At 50.3% G+C, this 21,375-nt stretch overlaps 1 protein-coding gene across 3 annotated transcripts in view; it reads left to right on the top strand.

Moving 5' to 3' along the window:
* MED12 (mediator complex subunit 12) overlaps nucleotides 1-11,599 on the top strand; it is a 56,581-nt gene extending 44,982 nt beyond the window's left edge. For all 3 annotated transcript variants that reach the window (XM_067547959.1, XM_067547958.1, XM_067547960.1), the window contains 4 exons: nucleotides 1,126-1,350; nucleotides 1,530-1,611; nucleotides 6,484-7,112; nucleotides 11,433-11,599. In XM_067547959.1, the coding sequence (XP_067404060.1) occupies nucleotides 1,126-1,350; nucleotides 1,530-1,611; nucleotides 6,484-6,527 (351 nt within the window). In that variant the 3' untranslated portion in view covers nucleotides 6,528-7,112; nucleotides 11,433-11,599. The remainder of the gene's footprint in view (nucleotides 1-1,125; nucleotides 1,351-1,529; nucleotides 1,612-6,483; nucleotides 7,113-11,432) is intronic.
* Nucleotides 11,600-21,375: the final 9,776 nt, after the last annotated feature.

The following is a 21,375-nucleotide window of genomic DNA, read 5'->3' as shown; positions in this document are numbered from 1 at the left end:
TTGCAGTTCCCACCTGTAGTGAGTTAAGTGTGAGTCTGTGGGTGCATTCATATTTCACATTGTTCTCACACTTATGTGAAATGAGCGTGTGCACACAGTCTTGCCCAAAACCACAGGGGTGGGAATTAAAGGCAGCTAAATTGTTTCAATGACAGTTTGTCTGCAGACAAGCTCTCTGGCGTTGTCCAGTGAGATGTGTTCCAAGTAGACCTTGGTGAGGCTTCCAGGCTGTCCCAGGAGCCAGAGATTTAATTATTAGAACATGTCCCCTAATATTCACCTTATATTTCCCTTTGCTGAGTTATTAGCTACAAAGGGCTCTTTATTTGTTCCTCGTATGCGGTCTCATAGTAGACCATGTGCTAATTCTAGCTGAGTGGTCAGATAGGAATTTCTCCTAGATTAGAAGCAGTTCATAGCCATGTGTTAATGGAAGTGGATTATTCCCTGGATTTAGAGTAGGGTTTGATGAATATTGGATGCATGACATAGATGACACAGTAACGTAGCTATTAACACAACTGCTCCTCAAATGGCAGAACTCGATTCAGAATTACAAGGGAAATGTTACTTTAAACAATGAATGTTTGGCGCTACTGGTTCAAGTGAACTGTATTCCCTAACTCACTGTCAGAGCTACATGCACACGTGTACGTTTGCACTTTGGTTTTGTTTCACTTTTTCAATTAAAGAAAAAAAACGGGTCCAGAATTTTCCAAACATCACCATCAATAAAGCCCATCGGAGCCTGGCTTTTTGTCTTTGATGTCGCAGGCAGCACAGGCACAGTACACTTCCTGTGCTTGGTCATGTCAGAGAGCCCCCCAGGCCTGTAGAGAGGACAGCTGGCCTTACGAGTAAGGTGCTGGATGCAGGGACTGGGGTGACCTAGGCTTTGTTCAGAGCTCTGCCACAGATGCTCTGACCTGAGGAAAGTCACTTCTGCTCTGGCACCTAGAAGAACATCACATCTAATGGTTAAGTTGAGGGGCAACCGGGGAAGGTCACTGTTTGTTTATATAATTACAAACCTTTCCCCTCTAGTATTCCCTAGGATGACTGTCTTATTGTGTATCCCTCCCCTGGACACATCCCAAATGGTCCCTTCTGCTTCTGGGTTTGCAGCAGCAGCAACAACAACAGCAGCAGCAGCAACAACAACAACAGCAGCAACAACAGCAACAACAACAGCAGCAACAACAACAGCAGCAACAGCAGCAACAACAACAGCAGCAACAACAGCAACAACAGCAGCAGCAGCAGCAACAGGTGTCCACAGTCCCTCAGCCACAAGCCCAGGGCCAGCCTCCTGGGCTGGGGATGCAGGCTCTTCCTCCTCAGCAGCCTATTGTAAGTGTGTGTCACAGAGCTAGAGGGGAAGAGTCACTCATCACAGTCCATCCATCCTGCAAAACTTTCCCTCTCCACCCCCGCTAGCTGCTGTCTGACACCGCCAGTGTTTGTGTATGTGTCTGCCCTGTGTGAATGCTGAGCCTCATGGCACTTTTTAATCATCTTTCTCTCTCTAGTTCCAGCGCCAGGGCCTCCAGCAGACACAGCAGCAGCAGCAGACAGCTGCCCTGGTCCGACAGCTTCAGCAGCAACTCTCTAGTAAGAAACTAGCACTTTTTGTTTTTCTTACATCTTCTCCCTGCCCCACCCGAAATCCTTCTCCATAAAATAAGCCCTGGTGTAAAGTGATAGGGAGGGGAAGGCAAGTCCATGCTTCTCTGTCTGAGGCCTCTTCACAAACCATCTCTCTGTGAGTATAGTTTGTTGGGGGAAGAGCCAACCTGGCTTTTGTAAAGGGAAATCACGCCTCACCAATCTGTTAGAATTCTTTGAGGGGATCAACAAACATGTGGACAAGTGTGATTGAGTGGATATCGTGTACGTGGACTTTCAGAAAGCCTTTACAAGGTCCCTCACCAAAGCCTCTTACGTAAAGTGAGCAGTCATGGGATAAGAGAGAAGGTCCTCTAATGGGTCAGTAACTGGTTAAAAGGCAGGAAACAAAGGGTAGGAATAAATGGTCAGTTTTCAGAATGGAGAGAGGCAAATAGTGATGTCCCCCAGGGTCTGTGCTGGGACCAGAGCTGTTCAACATGCTCATAAATGATCTGGAAAAAGAGGTAAACAATGAGGTGGCAAAGTTTACAGATGATACAAAATTACTGGAGATAATTGAGTCCAAAGCTGACTGCGAAGAGTTAAAAAGGATCTCAGAAAACTGGTGACTGGACAAGAAAATGGCAGATGAAATTCATTGCTGATAAAAGCAAAGCAATGAACATTGAAAAACATAATCTCAACTATTCATACAAAATGATAAGATGTAAATTAGCTGTTACCACTCAACAAAATGATCTGGAAGTCATTCTGAATAGTTCTCTGAAAACATCCACTCGATGTGCAGTGGCAGTCAAAAAAACTACCAGAATGCTGGGAACCATTAGGAAAGGGATAGCTAATAAGATGGTAAATATCATAATGCTACTATATAGATCTGTGCTATGCCCACACCTTGAATACTGTGTGCAGTTCTGCTTGCCCCATCTCAGAAGAGATGTATTAGAAAAGAAAAAAGTACAGAGAAAGGCAACAAAAATCATTAGGGATATGAAACAGCTTCCATTTGAGGAGAGATTAAAAAGACTGGGACTGTTCATCTTGGAAAAGAGATAACTAAGGGGGGGATAAGATAGAGGTCTATAAAATGACTGGTGTGGAGAAAGCGAATAAGGAAGTGTTGTTTACCCCATCACATAGGCAGCATGCTTAAAACAAACCGAAGGAAGTACTTTTTCACTCAAAGCACAGTTAACCTGTGGAACTCATTGCAAGGGGATGTTGTGAAGCCAAAAGTATAACTGGGTTCAAAAGAGAACTAGATAAGTTCATGGAGGATAGGTGCATCAATGGCTTTTAGCTAAGATGATCAGGGATGCAACCCCATGCTCTGGGTGTCTTAGCCTCTGACTCCCAGACACTGGGTTTGGACGACGGGATGGATCACATCATGATTTCCCTGTTACTTCAGAGGGAATGAACAGATCTGGCACTGGCCACTGTTGGCAGACAGGATCCTGGGCTAGATGGCCCATTGTTCTGGCCAGTGTGGCCATTCTTATGTTCTTATGACCATAGACATTGTTAGCAGTGCCAGGGCTGCAGACAGAGAGAGGAACACAAAGTGCTACTGACCAAGTGAGCAGCCTCCTAGACCTGTTGCAGACAGAGGGGCCGAGCCAGGGCAGCACTGTATGTAGAGGCTGTTGGGCAGCTCTCCCAGATGTGTCAGGTCTACTTCTCTGGATGTACCACTGAGTCAGTGACACTGCCTCTGTCATTGCTGGCTCCCCAGGATCTCAGCAGTGCACAGATTCTGGAGCTCATGCCTGATGGTGCAGCCGGGGAGGTGCTTTATTCAGGGTATGGTCAGTGAGCACTGCCCTGTGGGGTGCTGCCTGACCCCCAGCAGTGCAGTGTGTCCCTCTAGAACTCTCTGCTCTTTTAAGTATCACTTCAGTGCTTCTGTGTAATAAAACTGGCAGTTAAACTATTAAACACACAAGCCAGACCCCTCCCCAGAGGAATGCTGTATACAAACCCATGCTGCCTTACTTCCCAGGATGCATCTCCAGTCACGGCTGTGCCCAGGCTGTGAACCCTCCCCCAACTGACCAGATCTCAGTGAAGCAAAACCAGCCAACATAGTGGCTGTGCCCTCTTCTAAACACCATGTACAGCTGGATTCAACTCTCCCTTTGCATCCCGGAGTCTGTACCTTCCTTTTCCTTATGAGGCTGTGACTGCAAGAGCCATCAGATATTCCTTCATAGGCTGTTAAATATTCCTTCCCGAGGTTGCGCTGTGCATTGAGCCAGTGGGATATCGGGGGGATTGCACCGTTCCTCCCAGGGGTGGAGAGCCATAGTGACAGTCAAGAAAAAGAAATCGGAGGCACTGGGGGTCGGTGGTTGTGGAGGAGTTCGTGAGAGCTAATGGACCTTTTCCATTCTAGGCCACCATCTTCATTCTGGAGCATGAGCAGGACTGGCTGCCGGATTGGGTTAGGGAGACTTTCATTTCTAGGTTCCGGGTTGAAATCTGGCAGTGCTCCTTTGGTGGTCTTGTGCAGACTTGGCTGATTGGCTTTCTTGACATAGATCCCTGGACTGTGACTTTTGTCTGAAAAGCACCAGGAATGCCTATGCCACTGCAGAAGTCGAGTTTTATCTTTCCTCGGTGTCAAGTGCATTTACAGGCAGGCTCTAGAAGAGTCTACAATAAGTAACAACCGAACATCAACACTGTCCATCAGCCTAACTGCATATCTCCCTTGCCCCTGCACAACCCCCCGAGAACGCCTGCGCAAACAGCGTAGCCGTGCAGCATGTCCTCCTGCAGTGGCGGAGGTGAGTCCTAGGGCTGAGGACCCCCGTCAATCCAGTCTGAGGGGCTCCTAGGCCACATGGCCCAGGTGATCCTAGCTCCGCTGTTAAAAGTATGGAGAGAGGCTGCCTCTAAAGACCTGTTTACAGCACAAGTAGGATCATGTTTATAACCAGCTCATCAGCCTCTCATCTGTCCTGCTTACAACAAACAGGGCTGAGTTGTATAGAGCTGCTCTGTGGACGCACCTAGTGTGCTACTCGCCAGGTTTGTCTCAGTGCATTCCAGAGTGTCAGAGAAGCTGTCCATAGGCCTTGGGGTGGGGAGCGTGGCTGGAGGACTCACGCAGAGTGGCACCAGCAGCTCATACGGCGTCCCGGAATGGAAAAGAAAGGAGTGCCAGCCACGCTGGTTCCGCTGGCATGATCTTAGCAGCTCTGCATTGCAGAAAGCCTGGGAAATGGGTTATAGGAAGAAAATGACTGAGTACTGACTGGGGTGTAGAGACACGAGCTGTGTTTCAAGCTGACCATGTCACTAACTGGTTACCAGCTGAGGTTAAAGTTGTTATGTAGACAGGCCCTAAACTATAAAGGGCTTTATAGAGTAAAACCACTTCCTAGATGGCCCCAGCAGCAAACGGGAAGCCAGTCCGATCCCAGAGCACAGGTGTAGGATGAGCCCTGTATGAAGCACAACTCCAAGGATTGCTCCTTTTGCACTAGCTGGAGTTTGCTCCCATGTAGATCATGTGGCTATAACTGGGACAAGCTCTTGTACCCAGCAGAAACCTTGCAACCTCCTTGCTGTATGAGAGAGGCTGCAGCTGGGGTCCACCAGCCCTGGTGACATATCCCAGCTGGAGAGTGTCTTGGTGACCGCCATGTTCCAAACGCACACATCCGCATCACTGAAAGCACCATCCCACTTGGCACAGAGCACACCCATTGTTAGTCTCAGCAGAGCGGGCGAAGCCGTGGGTGAGTCACGAAGGGTGAGCTCCTCGCTGTCCAGTTCAGCACAAGAGCTGGGGGGGGAGCTTGCGCTGCTGTTTGTGCTGCACCTTTCGTCTCCAGGGCTGTCAGGCTGGCGCCTTCATGAGCAATGAATTTGACTAAAACACTTGTAGAGGCAAAAACCATCTGTCCAATGCCCCTGTGACCAGCAGGCTTTCCCAGCGGGAGGCTGGGCTGGGGCAGACCTGCTGCTGAGGGCCTGCCCAGCAGCGTGCATGGAGGGATGGATTTTATAATGGAATGACAGATTCTGAATGCTCCCCACCCACCAGGCAACAATAACCAACAAGTCCTGGAAGTCTGGCCCCATGGGGTTAGTGAGTCCTGTAGTCAGGAGCCAATCCTGGAGCACACTGCATCTAAAGATGAGTAGCAAGAGCACCCGTCTCTATGGTAGCCAGACAGCTCTTGAAACCAGCGCCTTGATTTGCACCTGAATAGTAAGTGGGAACCAGAGTGGTCTGTGGAGCACTGATGACATGCTCCTGGTTGACACTCCCTACGTCAGTGAGCCTCTGAATTCTGCACTAGCTGAAGTTCTCAAGTTCCCTTCAGGTTAGGTGACTGGTGGGAACTCCCGAGTAGTTAGCTGGCCCGCGTACCTACCCAGTGGCGGTAGCAGTGTTTGGGTTCTGCATGGTGGGGGTGCTGCATAGAACTAGGGCTTACAGGTGTTCTGTTAAAATGATCAAAGGCTAGAGGACAATTCAGCTCCCAATCCCATTGCCGAGGCAGCAGCCTGCTCCCTTCATGCCATACCTGTTTCACACCGCTGAGCAGGAGAGGCTTAGAGAGCTGGGTTTGACACACATTTCCCCATCTTTCCAGAAGCATGTGGAATTTTGATAGTATTGCTGACCTAAACCCCAGGAGCTGGCGCCAGAAGTGTGTCGCATCTGAGCAGAGCACCAAGGGACACAGGTGCAGGGTCTCAGTCTAAGACCTGGGTAGCCCTCTTCTCTTGCCCAGCTTCCCTTCTTCTTCACAGACTTGGAATTGCAGAGCTGATGGGCGTCTTCTGATAGGACAAGAATCCTTGTGATTGTCTAACTCTTGTGTTTGATCTAAACAGATACGCAACCACAGCAGAACAACAACCCATTTGGACGCTACTGAGCCATGGCACTTGGGTCCGATCCAGGAGGGAGACATCACTGTGGACTGGATACAGCTTCCCCCAGCGGGGGCTGTTCCCAACCCCTTGTCCCTGGGGCACCTGCCCAGGCGCTGTATTCTGCAGCTGCCCTTCTGGGAGTGGGTGGGAGTGATTTTTATCATACAGAGAAAATGTTTTTACTCCAGTTTCTACAAAGGTTTATGGCGATCCCGTGTGATTGGTAGTCTCCCCTCCCCCTTTGGTTTCAGTTTTTACTAAGTTTTTAGTATTTTTGTTAAAATAATGATTAAGACATTGTAAGATTTTGTACTTTATTTATACCAGATGAAACCCTGTACTGCAGACATCCTCAGACAAATACAGAGAGCTTACTTTGCAAAAGGGGTCTGTGTGTGTTCAGAGGCTGGGCTCCATGACCTTAGCATGCTTCCTTTCCCGATTCCCCCGCATTCCCTCAGATCCCCCCGAACTCTCCCCTGCAGGGTCTGGTGAGCTCTTCACACCAAATCTCTTGCTCTTTTTCAGAAGAACTATTGTCTGCACCTTTCCTGCTTCTAAAGAAGTGCATTGCTCAGCCTCCCCAGGTTGGTGTGGGGAAACAGGCCTCTCTTCTCTTGCAGCCCTGTTTTGCCCAGGTCTGATCTCTCCCTGTGCTCTCTCGTTGGGAGGAGGGCTTGTATGGTGATTCCTTCAGCAGCAGTGCCCTGTTACCGATCCATAGAAAGCGCTTCTCATTCAACTGGGCTCCACATTCCCACGGGTGGGACCAAGGTGCTTGTGCAGCCAGTGTCCTGAACCTGCGAGGGTTTGTCCTGGGGAGAGTGTAGTAAGGAGGTGAGGTGGCAGCTAACACATTACAGATTTCATATACACTTTCAAGAGAGATTTATAGATTATAAGGCCAGAAGAGACCATTGTGATCATCTAGTTTGACCTCCTGTGTTAACACAGGCCATAGAACTTCTCCAAAATAATTCTGGGATCCTATCTTTTATAAAAATAGCCAATCTTGATTTAAACATTGCTTGTGATGGAGAATCCAATGTGACTCCTGGGAAGCTGTTCCAATGGTTAATTACCCTCTGTTAAAAATCTGCATCTTATTTTCAATCTGAATTTGTCTTGCTTCATCTTCCAGCCATTGGATCATATTATAGCTTTCTCTGCTAGATTGAAGAGCCCATTATTAAATATTTTTCCCCATGTAAGTAGTTATAGATTGTAATCAAGTAACCCTTTAACTTTCTCTTTGTTAAACTAAATAGATTGAGCTCCTGGGGTCTATCACTATAAAACATATTTTCTAATCCTTTAATCATTCTCGTGACTCATCTCTGAACCCTCTCCAATTTATCAACATCCTTCTTGAACTGTGGGCATTAGACCTGGACACAGTACTCCAGCAGTGGTCACAGCAGTGCCAAATACAGAAATAAAATAACCTCTCTACTCCTACTCGAGATTCCCCTGTTTATCCATCCCAGGATCGCGTTAGGTCTTTTGGTCACAGCATCGCACTGGGAGCTCATTTCAGCTGATTCTCCACCCTTACACTCCCAAATCTTTCTCAGAGTCACTTCCCAGGATAGAGTCCCCCATCCTGTAAATATGGCCTATATTCTTTTTTCCCAGATGTATACAATTATATTTAATTTAGCCATATTAAACTGCATATTGTTTGCTTGTGCCCTCTTTTAGTTCTTTATGTATCAAGTCATGTATCAGCCACTCCATTATCTTGCCTGGGATCAGTGTCAGGCTGACAGACCTATAATTACCTGCATCATCCCATTTATCCTTTAAAAAAATTGTCACAGTAACTTTCTTCCAGTCTTCTGGAACTTCCCCATGCTTAAAAACTTATTAAAAATCAACATTAATTGTCCTGCAAGCTCCTTGCCAACTGTTTGAAAACACTTGGATGCAAGATATGTGGACTTGCTGATTTTAAAATATCAGACTTTAGTAGCTTTGAGATATTACTGGAATGAAAAAAGCGCTGTTGTCACCATATGATGAGTCTGCCTCATCTGTGTTTTCCCCAAATACAGAACAGAAGTAGTTACTGAAAACGTCTTCTGAGTGGAATCCCTTTGGATGCTCCACTTTTGGTGAGTGCGCTCCCCGGCGCCTCTAGTCAGAGAATTTTGTCAGCAGTACCTGGCTGGACCGCACATGCGTCTTGCACCTGTGTCTGCAGTTAATTAACACTGTGCCTCTGCTGCCTGCGCCCGCCCCACACCAGTTCCTTCTCGCCCACCCTTGGTTCGAGTCGGACCTCCCGCAGTGCCTTCATTGATTGACTCAGAAGTGATTGTCACCACTTTGTACCATTTGTGTTTAATAGTTAGATGAGTGTTATTAATCTAGCTACATTAGTTGACTAAGACTTTCTCCTGTTTAAAAAAAAAAATTTCTCATTCCTTTTGTTTGTTACTCAGACTTCTAGCATTGCTGTATAGGCAATTCAGTAATTTCTTCTCTTCATACCTTTTGGTTCTTTTGATTAATTTGTTCTCAACTTCTTATTTTCTTCTGGGTGCCGATATCTTCCATCTTTCTACCCTCCCCTTTTGCTATTAGTTTAACCCCCTCCTGACAACTTTTAGCCAGCCTGTCCTCAAGGAGATTGGTCCCTCTTCTACTGAGGTGAGGCCATCCAAATTATACAGCCCCATTTTCCCATAGAAGTGGACCCAATGTTCCACAAAATCAAAGTCCTCCACCCTCCACCACTTACCTACCCAGTGATTCACTTCCAGAATTTTCCATCTTGTCTTTGTTTGTGGGACAGGGAAGGATCTCAGAAAACATTGCTTGGATATTCTTCAGCACACTTCCAAGTTCCCTGAAGTCATCTATTATGTGTGAGATATCCCGCAATACATTAGTGCCAATATGAACATCACCTTCCCGCTGACTTCAGAGGACTATCCAGTCTTAGAGTGACATCTCGTGTCTTGGCTGTGGGAAGACAGCATACTATCTGGTTTGTCTGCTTGTCTCTTGCAGAATGTTCCTTTGATTCTTCCCATTGTTGAATCTCCAACAAAGATTGTCTGTCTTCCTTGGACAGTTGAAAAACGATGTGGGTAAGCTTGATTTTTGTACAGGTAAAGCCAAGTTGCCATGCCCAGGTGTGTCCTGTACATCTTTCCATTCCCTTGGAACTGCTGGATCTTGAGAGGTATCATCCATTGTTTCCACATTGAGGACTTGGTATAAGAACACAAGAATGGCCATACTGGGTCAGACCAGTGGTCCATCTAGCCCAGGATCCTGTCTGCCAACAGTGGCCAGTGCCAGGTGCTTCAGAGGAAATGAACACAACAGGACAATTATCGCGTGATCCACCCACTGTCGTTCAGTGCCAGCTTTTGGCACTCAGTATGAAACTTCTACCTGTGTGAAATTCTTCCTGCTTCTTTTCTCTCCGGTCGCCACAGTTGGCTGATCATCCTCTGTCTCCAATCATATCAAACGCTGCTGTGACCTTTTGCCTCTGGTAATTACAAACTGCCAGGCCCCCTCTCTGACTTCCTCTCTTACCAATTCCTTTGTGACCAGCTCCACTCTTCCTTGAACCTTGGGTACTGATGTTTTGCAAACCTGGCAGTCTAGGAACTGACAAAAGTGGGTTGCAGCCCACGAAAGCTTATGCCCGCAGAAATTAAATTGGTTAGTATTTAAAGTGCTACAGGACTCTCGTTGTTTCAGCCTCTCTGATTCTCAGTAGCATCTCATCTTGCTTCTCCAATCCAAGAATCTTTTCCTCCAGCACAGTATAAGAAATCCCTTCTGGCCTCAAGCAGGAAAGAGAACATGGCACATCTGCTGCAGGTCACCGCCACTCTTCCGTCACTGGCCATTGTGACATGTCAGGTAGTGCTGATCCTGAAAGGAAAGCCACTCACGTGCCTTCCAAAACTCCCGTTAGCTGCTGCTCTTCACAACTAGCTGGGCCAGGCAGCCTGGAGCCTAGACTTCAGCTCCGGCACCTCACCTGTGTATCAGAGCATGTTAGCTACCACCTCTCCCCAACTCACCTAGCCAGGACAAACCCAGAGAGCTGGATCTGATGGGGGCCTCTCATCCTTCCATCCCCTCCCCTGCTGTAGGAGTCCAAGGGTCCCTTCAGTTCCTTATACTTGCTCCAAGTGCAGCAAGCTCAGGTCACACACAGGGTCCTCTGTACTTCCCGTGTGGGTTTCTTTTTTCTGTCCCTTGGTTGCCTGTTGCTTTTGGCTAGTTCGGCTGGCCGTTGGTCAGTAAGCGTCTCTGAAAGCACCAGGCATGCCCCTGGCAGTGAGGGGCTAGTGAGTCAAAGTGCAGATTGCTCAGTACTAAAGATGGCCAGTCTGGTGGGCAGCGTCTGCCTTGCCTGTGGCATGATAACCGGGGCCAAGTGGCAGGCCAGTGCTCAGACCGGTCTTGGCTGAGATGCTGCGTGCGCCACAATGGCAAGGTTTTCAAGGACAGAAATGCAGTGGGCTGTATCATTGGGTGCAGAGACCAGTCTGGCCAGCTGTCAACTCAGCTACAGAAACCACAGCAATGACCAAGAGAGGCCCCCAGACCAACATCTCTGGGCTCGGTAGAGCGACGGCCTCCAGCACCGTTAGGAGAAAGGGCTAGTCAGAATCCCCTGCCCCAGTGCCAGCCGAGAGGGGTGGTAAGACTGCTCTGTCTCTTCTCTCCAGCTAGCCACTGGTCTGGCCTGATTGGCTGTGATGGAGACAGCTGATGCTGTTATGCAGGACCTGCCCCTGCTGCATTGTCTGTGCCAAGCTCTCTCTTCTCTGGCTCTGGCTGGCTGCCTTGCTCCCTCTGATTGTTTCTCTGTTTCCCTCCTGGAGCCTCTTCTGAGCATCAGGGAGGGACCCAAGTGCCTCTTTTGTTCACAGGCCCCCCTCCCTGACAGGCCCTTTGGGCTCAGTGATGAAGACATGCAGCAAGCAGCCACAGCCCCTAGAGGGAGAGCAGGAGACTCAGCACAGTCAGGAAATGCTGCCCTGCGGGGAGCAGCCCGGGTGCCGTGGAGTGCGGAGACAGCAGTAGCTCCCTACCAGGAAGAAAAGGGGCCGTAATTCAGGTAACTCCCCCTCCAAATTGGGCAGGTCAGAAGCGGGTGCTCAAAGGAGAAAAGCCCATAACAGAGCCTTCCTGGTCCAGGGCAGGGTCCTCTCTTGGACACATCTCCAAAGCGAGGCAGATACCTGGGAAAGGGGTCGAGGGCACAGGTTTGCAGTGTGGTAAAGCTGCAAAACCAGGGTGACTGCGGGCTGTGCACAAGGTGCCTTGTCCCCTTGGGGAGACCCCCACTGCCTGCACTGTTGGGCAGTGCAGGGACATGGATAAACTAGAAGGAAGAACAAGTCATGCCAAACCAGCCGAACGTCCTTCTTTGGCAGGCCTGGTGGGTAGTAAGGAAGCAGTAGACACGATCTGCTTTGATTCACTGTCCTGCATGACATTCTCATAAGCAGACTAGATAAAATTACCAAAAGGTGAGTGCAAAACTGTTATCAACGGTTTGCTGTCAAACTGGAAGGGCGTATCCGGGGGGGGCCTGCAGGAGTCAGTCAGAGGTCCAGTACGAGTCAATCTGTTGCTGACACTAAGCTGGGAGGAGTTGCAAGCACTTTGGAGAACAGGATTAGAATGCGAAACAACCCTGACAAATTGGAGAATGGGTCTGAAATCAACAAGATGAAAGTCAGTAAAGACAAGTGCAAAGGAACACTTGGGAAGGAAGAGTGAAGTGCTTGACTAGAAAACGGGGAAGAACAGGCTAGGTGGCAGTACTGCTGAGAGAGATCTGGTGGTGATGGTGGATCACAACCTGAATAGGAGTCAACAGTGTGGTGCAGCTGTGAAACCGGCTGATATCGCTCTGGGACGTGTTTTCAGGAGTGGGGTACATGAGAGATGGGAGGTAATTGTCCCACGCTACAGGCGCTGGTGGTGACTTCACTGTGGTGTCCAGTTCTGAGTGCCACACTTCAGGGTCGATGTGGACAAATTGGAGAGACCGCCAAAGGAGACCAACAACGACGACAACATGTTTAGAAAACCTGATTTATGAGGAGAGGTTAAAAAACTGGGCATGTTTAGGCTTGAGAAAAGACGACTGAGGGGGAACCTGGTAACAGTCTTCGAACATCTTCAGGGCTGCTCTCAAGAGGCCTGTGATCAATTGCTCTCCATGTGCGCTGAAGGTAGGACAAGAAGTGATGGGCTTCATCTGCAGTCAGGGACGGTTGGGTTAGAGAAGAGGAAAAGCTTTCTAATGCTTCGGGTAGTTAAGCTCTGGCACAGGCTTCCATGGGAGGTTGTGACATCCCCATCATTGGAGGTTTAAAGGGCAGATCCAGCCCTACATTTCTATGAATGTGAAAAGAGAGAGGCCACGCCTGCTGTCCCAGCACACACATCAGCTCTCCTGCCTCTGCCTCTAACCAAGTGAGAGTGCCCAATCCTGCTGGGTCAGGTGAGGGCAGAAGGAAGCTGAGATGAAGCAGCCCCCCAGCCTCCATTGTCCTGTGGTGCCTCTCTCTGACGTCCCTTCTACCAGCCAATTCTTTGGGCTGGCCCCTTCCCTGGTGCCCAGGCCTCAGACAGCCCTCAGCAGCCTTCCCCCTCCCTACACCCTGGCTTCCCTGTGCTTCCCTGTGGCTTTAGGCACTCCCTCCTGGGCTTTCCCTGCCATGAGGGGGCCTGGTAGGACCTTTCCTGCTCCTGATCAGTCCCCTTTAGAGACTTTCCTGAGCCTGGGCTCGGAGCTGGAGTTGAAGAGACGCAGGTCCCAGCACCATGATATTGGGGGGCTGAACCTCATGCCCCTGGCAGACTCTGGAGCCGGAATCACTGCAGATGCTGTCTGGGCTGTTGGCCCCACCATTCCCACCTTAATCAGGGCTGCCGCCATTTCCTGTCTTGGGCGGAGGGAGGGAGGCTGCACGGGGGATAGCTGGGAAGCCAGCAGTCAGAGTGCACCGGGGGTTTGCTGTGTTGCTGAGGCCTGTGGGTCAGCAGGGAATGCTCCTGCGCTGGGACTTAGAACAAAGTCAGCCGGGTCCGTGGCAGCTTCATGGGCAGAAAGAAAGGGGGGCCTCTTACAAAGAGACCTGCCTAGCACCGCTCCACCCCCCCGTCCATCCTCTGAGCAGCACAGAGCTGGGATTCTGGCTAGCCGGCAGGGCTGGCTGAGTACAGTATGAGAATGGGCACAGGACTGGCGGGCAGGAGCTGGAGGCCGGTGAGGGAATGGGTCAGTCACCAGATGTCGTAGGAGCTGCTGTTGGGCCTGTGCAGAGGCATGCTCACGGCGCTGGTATCGCTTAGTGCTGCCAAAGCAGGGCCCAGCGCCTGGCCTAGCCCTGGTGCTCAGTCTGCATTGCCATTGTGCCTGCGGCACGCGTCTCATCCCCAGGCCACTCGTCCTGGTCATGCCTGGAGACTGGCCCCAGTTGCAGACCTATTTCCCATGCCTTGCTTCCTGCCATGGTCACTGCAGCAGCCAGCTCCCTCCTCCTCCTGGTGGCAATGCCGGGGAAAAGCTCCTCCGCTGCTGGAGTGCAGTTCTCCCAGCAAGCTCAGCCCACGCCTGAGAGCCTGCTGCCCCCCGGCCCCGTGCCAGGCGAGGGTGTTCTGAGGATGTGAACAGCTCCTCCTCCCCAGCCGGCTGCAAGTGCTTGTGTGGTGTGGGCAGATTGCTTCCCGTGCAGCCCCCGTGCTGCTGTTGCAGGCAGCTCCGCCTGCCCTGGGCGTGTGGCGGGCTGGGTGGGCTCCTGTTGAATTGCGTGGGCAGTGGCACAGTAGGTGGCAGGCAGCTCTGGCCAGGCCTCTGAGCCCAGTCAGAGCTGATGGAGACAGACTCCTCTGTTAATGAGAGAGGACCTGCGTGTCCTGTCTGCAGCGCTACCAGCACCCCTCTAACTGGCTGGTTTTACACAAGTGTCCCAATGCCCTGCTAAGTAGAACATTCCCAGAAGCACCTCATCCTTGTTACCTGGCAACAGCGATAGAGAGCCTCCTCGTTGGGACCCTCCTTGCAGATGATGTCCTGGTGTCCTCTCGCACTGAGGACCCCTCTCCAGGGGAGGGGTCCCACTTATTACGAAGAGACAGGTAATGGTAGTGGGTGATTCCGTTATTGGAAGTATAGATCGTTGGGCTTCTGATGAGTGGGAGAACCACATGGTGAATTGCTTGCTGGGTGTGAAGGTAGCAGATCGCGTGAGACATCTAGATGGGTTTATGTGCAGTATTGGGGAGGAGCGATGGTCGCGGTTTCTACCTGTAGTTACCATGTCCCTTTGATTATCATTGTTTCAGCAAGTTTCTGTGGTGTCTTTTACATTAATATCCTGATTTAATACCAGGAACTCAAGTTCACTCATCTTCACATTTAGACTGAGCGAGAGACAAGGTGGATGAGGTAACATCTATTATTGGACCAGCTTCTACTGGTGGGAGAGGGAAGCTTTGGAGCTCCGCAGAGCTCTTCTTCAGGGCTGGGAAAGGCGCTAAGTGTCACAGCTGAATACAAGGCGGGACAGATGGTTTAGTAGAAGTAGTTCACACGTTTTCTAAGGGACCACGCAGCGTGAAGAGGCCTGTTAACACTTCTCTAGTCACGGGGCAGTTAGTGGGTTACAGATGGTTGTAATAAGCCATAAAACCAGTGTCTTTATTAAGACCATGATTTTTAATGTCTAATAAAGTTACAAATTTAACTCCTAGGCTCGTCTTTTGAAGGTGGGATGCAGGTTTCCTGCAAGGATGAGGACGTGGAGGTCAGATATGGAGTGATCATTTCCTGAAAAGTGATCACACAGGGGTGATGTGGTCTTTTATTATTTTTCTGTATGAGTTCATTCGAGAGCATAGTGATTGTCGGGTTCACCCACATAGGTGTTAGAGGGGCATTTAGTGCTCTGTGTGAGGTCCACACACGTGATTGGTATGTCCAGGATCCATGGACCTTCAGAAGTGTGTTGTGGGGGGTGCTGTAGTGAAGATATGTCTGCAGGTTTTGCATCTGTTGTTCTGACAGGGTCTGGTGCTGCTTTGAGTTTTTGGGTCCTGGTCTGTGTGGAGCTTGCCACTGCTGCTGACTGTGGCAAGGCTAGGGGGTTGTTTGAAGTCCAGAAGACGGGGTTCAGAAAGATTTCATCTTCTTCGAGTGTTTGCTCATGTTGATTCCATGTTAGGGGTGTGTGCGCCCTCGTGCATGACTGTCGGAGATTTTTTTGCCTTAGTGGTATCCATAGGGCCGGCTCTGGTGCCCTCTGGAGCCCCATACTTATGCAGTGATATATGAGGCACCGTCAGCCCTGTGCCCCCTCAGTTCCTTCTTTCTGCCTGTGACAGTTGTTGGAACAGTTTTCTCTCTTGCATTCGCAAGTGCCTCGTGTTTCTCTCATAGATAGTTGTTAATAGTTCTTATGCATAGTTGCTAGTTGGTTAGTTAGTAAGTTAGAGATGGTGGTCCCATGAGGGACGTTCACCCAGTGACGGGGCATGCCCTGATCCCCAGGCTCCAAATCATGTTCTGTTTGCCACAAGCCCTTCCCGCTTAATGGCCCTCACGACAGCTGTTTGACGTGTTCAGGGGACACATGCGTGAGGGATAAGTGCAAGATTTGCAAAGGCTTCAGGCCACGGACTAAGAAAGACAGGGCCATTCGCCCTGTTACTGGAGGCTGCGCTCAGAACCCTCCCGCTCGGACTCGGCACCGGGTACTTCAGCGTCTGTGCGGAGCCCCCGCTGGCACCGGGCCCTTCTCGACACCATTTGCCTTCGCCGGTGCCGGAGAAGTGGCAAAAGAAACAGCGCGCTGATCGACGCCGTCCCCTGCGCTGAAGAGGGATAAGAAGGTGGGGTCGGGCAAAGGACCCGGGTCCGGCCAATCACCTGCTCCGGTGCAGCTAGAGCCTGCCTCTCCTCCCAGGGCAGAAAGCCCTTTGAGGAAGCCACCCTCAACTCCTGGGAGTGGAAGTCGGTCCCTCCACCTAATGGTGTCTTTGACGCCAGAGGCCTTTCAAGCAGCCAGGGACTTGGTGGCCCTCTCAGTGCCTCCCACTCCACTGGTCTTACCCTCGGCACTGGAGCCAGTAAAGGCACCTGTCTCCAGAGATAAACCCACCATGGGGCCACCGCAGTGGTCAATCGACCAGCTCTGTTCCCCATCTCAGCACCGGTCCACAAAACCTTGGGCAAGATCTCTGGTGCCACGTTGAAGGACTCTGCTGTCTCAACCCCGGTCCCTAGCACTGCGCTCCCAGTCTTCAACCCAGAGGAGAGACTCACCTGCTGTTTGTTGCCGATCTCTATCTCCCTGGTATCAGTCATTGTCCTCATGGAACCGCTCACCGTACATTGGCAATGGTCACCAGACTCCCAGTACTGATCCCTGGCACCATGTGGCCCGACACCTCGTCTCATGCTGCCCTCTTGGCACCATTCCCCTCCAACATGGCACTGCTCAGGGAATCCCGTCACCGGTCACCATCTTCCTGGCACCACTCCCCGATTCCACACTGCAGCCAACAGGAGGTGCTACCATCAGCTCGATCATGGTCCCCGAGGGAAGAACTGTCCTCCTCGGAGTTGGAGGGAGAGCCCAGTCACTAGCCTCCGAAACGTAGGTCAGCAGACATGCCACCAGTCAGTGCTGGCCTGGCAGTGGGTGCCTGGCCTCAAGGATAATGACCTGTTCAGTGGCCATACTGGAACCCATGAGGGATCCTGGTGGCACTGGGACCCTACTTGCTCTAGTTCTCTGCAGCTGCGTCCAGAAAACAATCCACAACATTGACTGGCCGGTGTGGGACACAGACTCAGGATTCGATACTGGCACCGAACCACAGGACCAAGAGGTAGAGATGGCTCCCCTTGAAGAGGAGGAGGTGCTACTCCTTCCCCCAGGTGTTACCATCGTTGTTGTCATCCCTGTATGAGGCGGTGGTCGGCCCAGCTCCCTCAATACTGCCCGATGATTTTTGGGCCCACCAAGAACTCCTTCCCCAAGACAGGAGAGGGAAAGGGTTTGACTCCCAATATTGTCTTATACCAAAGGCCAAAGGAGGCTTCAGACCCATCCTGGACCTACGTTGTCTCAACAGATATCTCAAGAAGTTGAAGTTCCACATGGTCTCCCTAACCTCCATCATCCCTTCTCTGGATCCAGGGGACTGATATGCTGTCCTTGACTTAAAGGATGCATATTTCCATTTTCTGAGGCCACAGGAGATTCCTCCAGTTGGTGGTTGATCAACAACACTACCAATTCACAGCACTGCCCTTTGACCTCTCTTCCACCTCACAAGTCTTCACAAAATGTATGGCAATAGTGGCTGTGAGGCATCAAAGGGTGCACATTTATCCATACCTTGATGACTGGCTCGTCAAGGGCAAGTCACAGTCTCAGGTCCAGCACAGAAAGATTTCAACTATCCCTATGCTGAGATACTGCAGACTCTGACAGATCTACAGGTCCAACAATCCCAGGCTCGCCTCCCTCTGCAGCCCATTGAGAACTCCATTGCAGGACTGCCCTACATCTTGCCACCCCGACCATTCAATGTGGCATCAGGGGCCTCTGTATTTTCCTTACCACTCCACCCTGGGGGGCATTAAAAACAATCACAACTTCACGTCACAGGCCTATGAAAGCCATGGTTCTTCAAGTGTTGGTCCCTGTGTGGATTCCAAACATGGATGCACATGCATGCCATGCACCGGAGCTGGAACGGTTCATATTAGTGTCCCATGTGTGCATCGTGCATTGGCCACATGATGCGTCTGAGGTCTTATAAGGCTGCACAGGTCAACGCCTCTCCAGTTCCCTCTGACCACTGCATGGCCAGAGCTGGATCCTCTCTTCCTCCTCGTTTGTATTGCGTAGCTTTTTCTAGGATTGTTGTATATAGTGTTTCAAAGTTTCTTAGTTTAGTAGGTAGGAATTAGTTAGTAGTTGCTACTTCACCTTGTTCGGGGCATCCCACCCGCCCAGGGGGACTATGCCCTCGCAAGCCAGTTTTAAAAGCTGTGGTTCATGTCCGCGCTCCTTCTCTGTGAGTGATGAGCACCAATGTTGCCTTTATTGTCTGGGTGAAGCCCACGTCATCACCCACTGCTCTGTCTGCTGCTGCTTTCCACCGCTTTCCACTTGTGAGGCTTGAGAGCTTCAGCTCTGAAAACACCTTATGGAGGAAGCGATGCACCTGCGTGCACACCCGACTGTGGCACCGGCAGATTCACTAAAGCGTTCAGCCTCCTGCCCGTGAGTGCTTCTCTGGCTTCTTCCAGGATGGCACTGGTGCCACTGGCGGTTCCGATGAAGCCCCCATTGTGCTCATAAGAAGCAGTCATGAGCACAAGGGCGGCTTCCCGAGAGGGACCACCTCTAAATGCAGCGTTGCCTCCCTGAACCGCACCAGGTTGGGTGAGAAGTCGCACAATGATCCAGCTGCTCCATCGCCCAGGAAGTCTAAGATGGAGCACAAGACGAAACATTGTCAAGACCAACTGGCATCGTCTTTGGCCTCAGTCGCAGAGCTACTGCCTCCGCCCCAGCTCCATCCACACCGCCAGGACCATCTGGCACCCAGTGCTGTGCGTGCCCAGCCACTTGTCTACTCTGACACCCATGGCAGAACTACTCCTGCCATATGACTGATCCCTACTGTGTCCCGGATCGCCAGGGACCATGCGCCCTCTAGCACTGGTGGATGAACCGCTACTACTTGGCCACCATCCTACTCCACTACTCTTCTCACTGTCGATCCAGCAGGCCACAATATTGTTGCAGTGTTGCTCCATGCCAGGTCTGATTGTTCCAATGGCACTGCCCTTCCCAGACCAATCCTCCAATTCCAAGTGGTCCTCAGAGCACCTTTTCACCGACATGCTCTTATAGTCCAGAGCCATGACGTCTGCCCTATGCACCAGCATATGGACCTACCACTGACACATGGTTCCAGTACCCTCAAGGACCACCGGTACTAGTGGATCCGTATGGTTGGCCTTACTGGCATCCTTCCCCTACCATGGCCATAGGGCACTGCTGCTACCTCATCATCGGCCTTCACTAGTCTGTACGGCTCCTCCCTCTGTCTATGAGGAATCCCAGGACACCACGCCTCCGGTACTGTCAGCAGCACTGTTGGCGCCTGTGCTCAGTTCCCTGTTGATGACCCTGACAGTCAGTGTTGGTGTGGTCTCCGGTGTTCTGTCTGCTGCATTCCAGCCCTGGGCTCCCATCCAGACAAATAGGTCTAATATAGTACGTGGTTAATGAAAACCCAATTCACCATATGTGAGGTTCTTACTGATCCCAAAGGATCAGACACTTAACCCCATGCCAATATGTGTCTCAGAACTTACCCAATACCATGCTGTCAGCCAATCCTTAGTAACTAGGATTTATGAATAAAAGAAAAGAAGAGAGGTATAAATGGTTAATAGATCATGTATCAGGTTTGTAGCAGTGATGGAATAGACTGCAGGCTTGCAAAAGTCTCTGGTAACTTTAGACCTTTAGACCAAAGTTCAAGATGCTCCTTTTAGTTGTAAATCCACAGTCCAGAGAAGCTGCTGCAGGAAAAAGGCAAAATGGAGATGTCTCAGGTGTCTTTTATATCCACTGCCATGTGCATGGAAATTTACCATCCCAAACAAAGCCCACTGCCCCTGTATATATAAAATTACTGGGCCAAGATGGAGTCCAGGGTCACATGAGCATATCATATGTCATTACATGTTGTGCTGAATCACTGGGGGTGGCCATTGGCTCCTCGCTGTCTGAGGCATTCACAGGAAAGGCCTGTTGGGCAGGATGAGATTCTTCAATGGCCCGTTGTGAGAGTAGAGTGTCCTTGGTGGGCCTTTAACACATAGCTGGCTAGCCCTGATGTAAATCTACCTGGGGGGGGTCACCCAAGAATACAACACAGGTTTGAGATAGAAGCACATAGCCAATGTTCAAAATTCAGATGCAAAGATGATACATGCACAGAAAGAGGATAATCATACTTAGCAGCTCAGAACTTTTCCATTGATAACTTACATGACATACTTCACACAAGACTTATGGAAATTGGGTAACAATGGTAACAGCAGTGATATAAATGGTCACCTTTCTTATACACAGCATCACACCAGGATTATGGCCTCAACTGTAACAACATTGGGGTCGGTCCTGCTTTGAGCAGGGGATTGGACTAGATCCCTTCCAACCCTAATCTATGATTCTATGAATGCAAATTGCTTCACGGTTACTGAACTTTGCATACACCTGAGGTCCAGCAAAGCACGGCAAACTTACCTTTTGATGGTCAATTTTTGTTTTCTGAAAAATATGATGAGACTTTACATTCTTGTAAGGACTCCCAAACTACTTTATGTTCATTGGGTGTTTATATCCCAGTGGTAAAGAAGCATCATTATGGAAATGAACAAAAGCAGCAGAAATGCTGCTCCCAGTGGTACTTCCAGCAGCCAGCGTATCCTGCTAGATAGCCAGACTTCTACAGGAAGGGACTCCAGTCGAAGAACAGAAGGCCTTCTGGTTCCAACTTCAACCATCCAGCCCATCCTCATCAGCTTTGGGCAAGCAGTCAGTTTGGCTTTCCTGTCAAGGGCAACACTCTCTTCCCAACCGTATCTCCTCTGTTTGGGGATAGGCTCGCTCACTTCTACAGCTCTTGGGAAATAATAACCTTGGACAAATTGGTCCTAAGCACTGTGGGATCGGGTTATGCCATCCAATTCCTGTACATTCCCCCTACCTACCGTGTTCCTTCTCCGAGACCCCTCTCACAAGTCACTGCTCTTACAGC

Source organism: Emydura macquarii, unplaced genomic scaffold (assembly GCF_026122565.2).
Source record: "Emydura macquarii macquarii isolate MOO-44397 ecotype Brisbane River unplaced genomic scaffold, CSIRO-AGI_Emac_v2 contig_1253, whole genome shotgun sequence".
Classification (NCBI taxonomy): domain Eukaryota; kingdom Metazoa; phylum Chordata; order Testudines; family Chelidae; genus Emydura; species Emydura macquarii.
The sequence above is the reverse complement of the archived record's forward strand: the minus strand, read 5'-3'. Positions and strand labels throughout refer to the sequence as shown.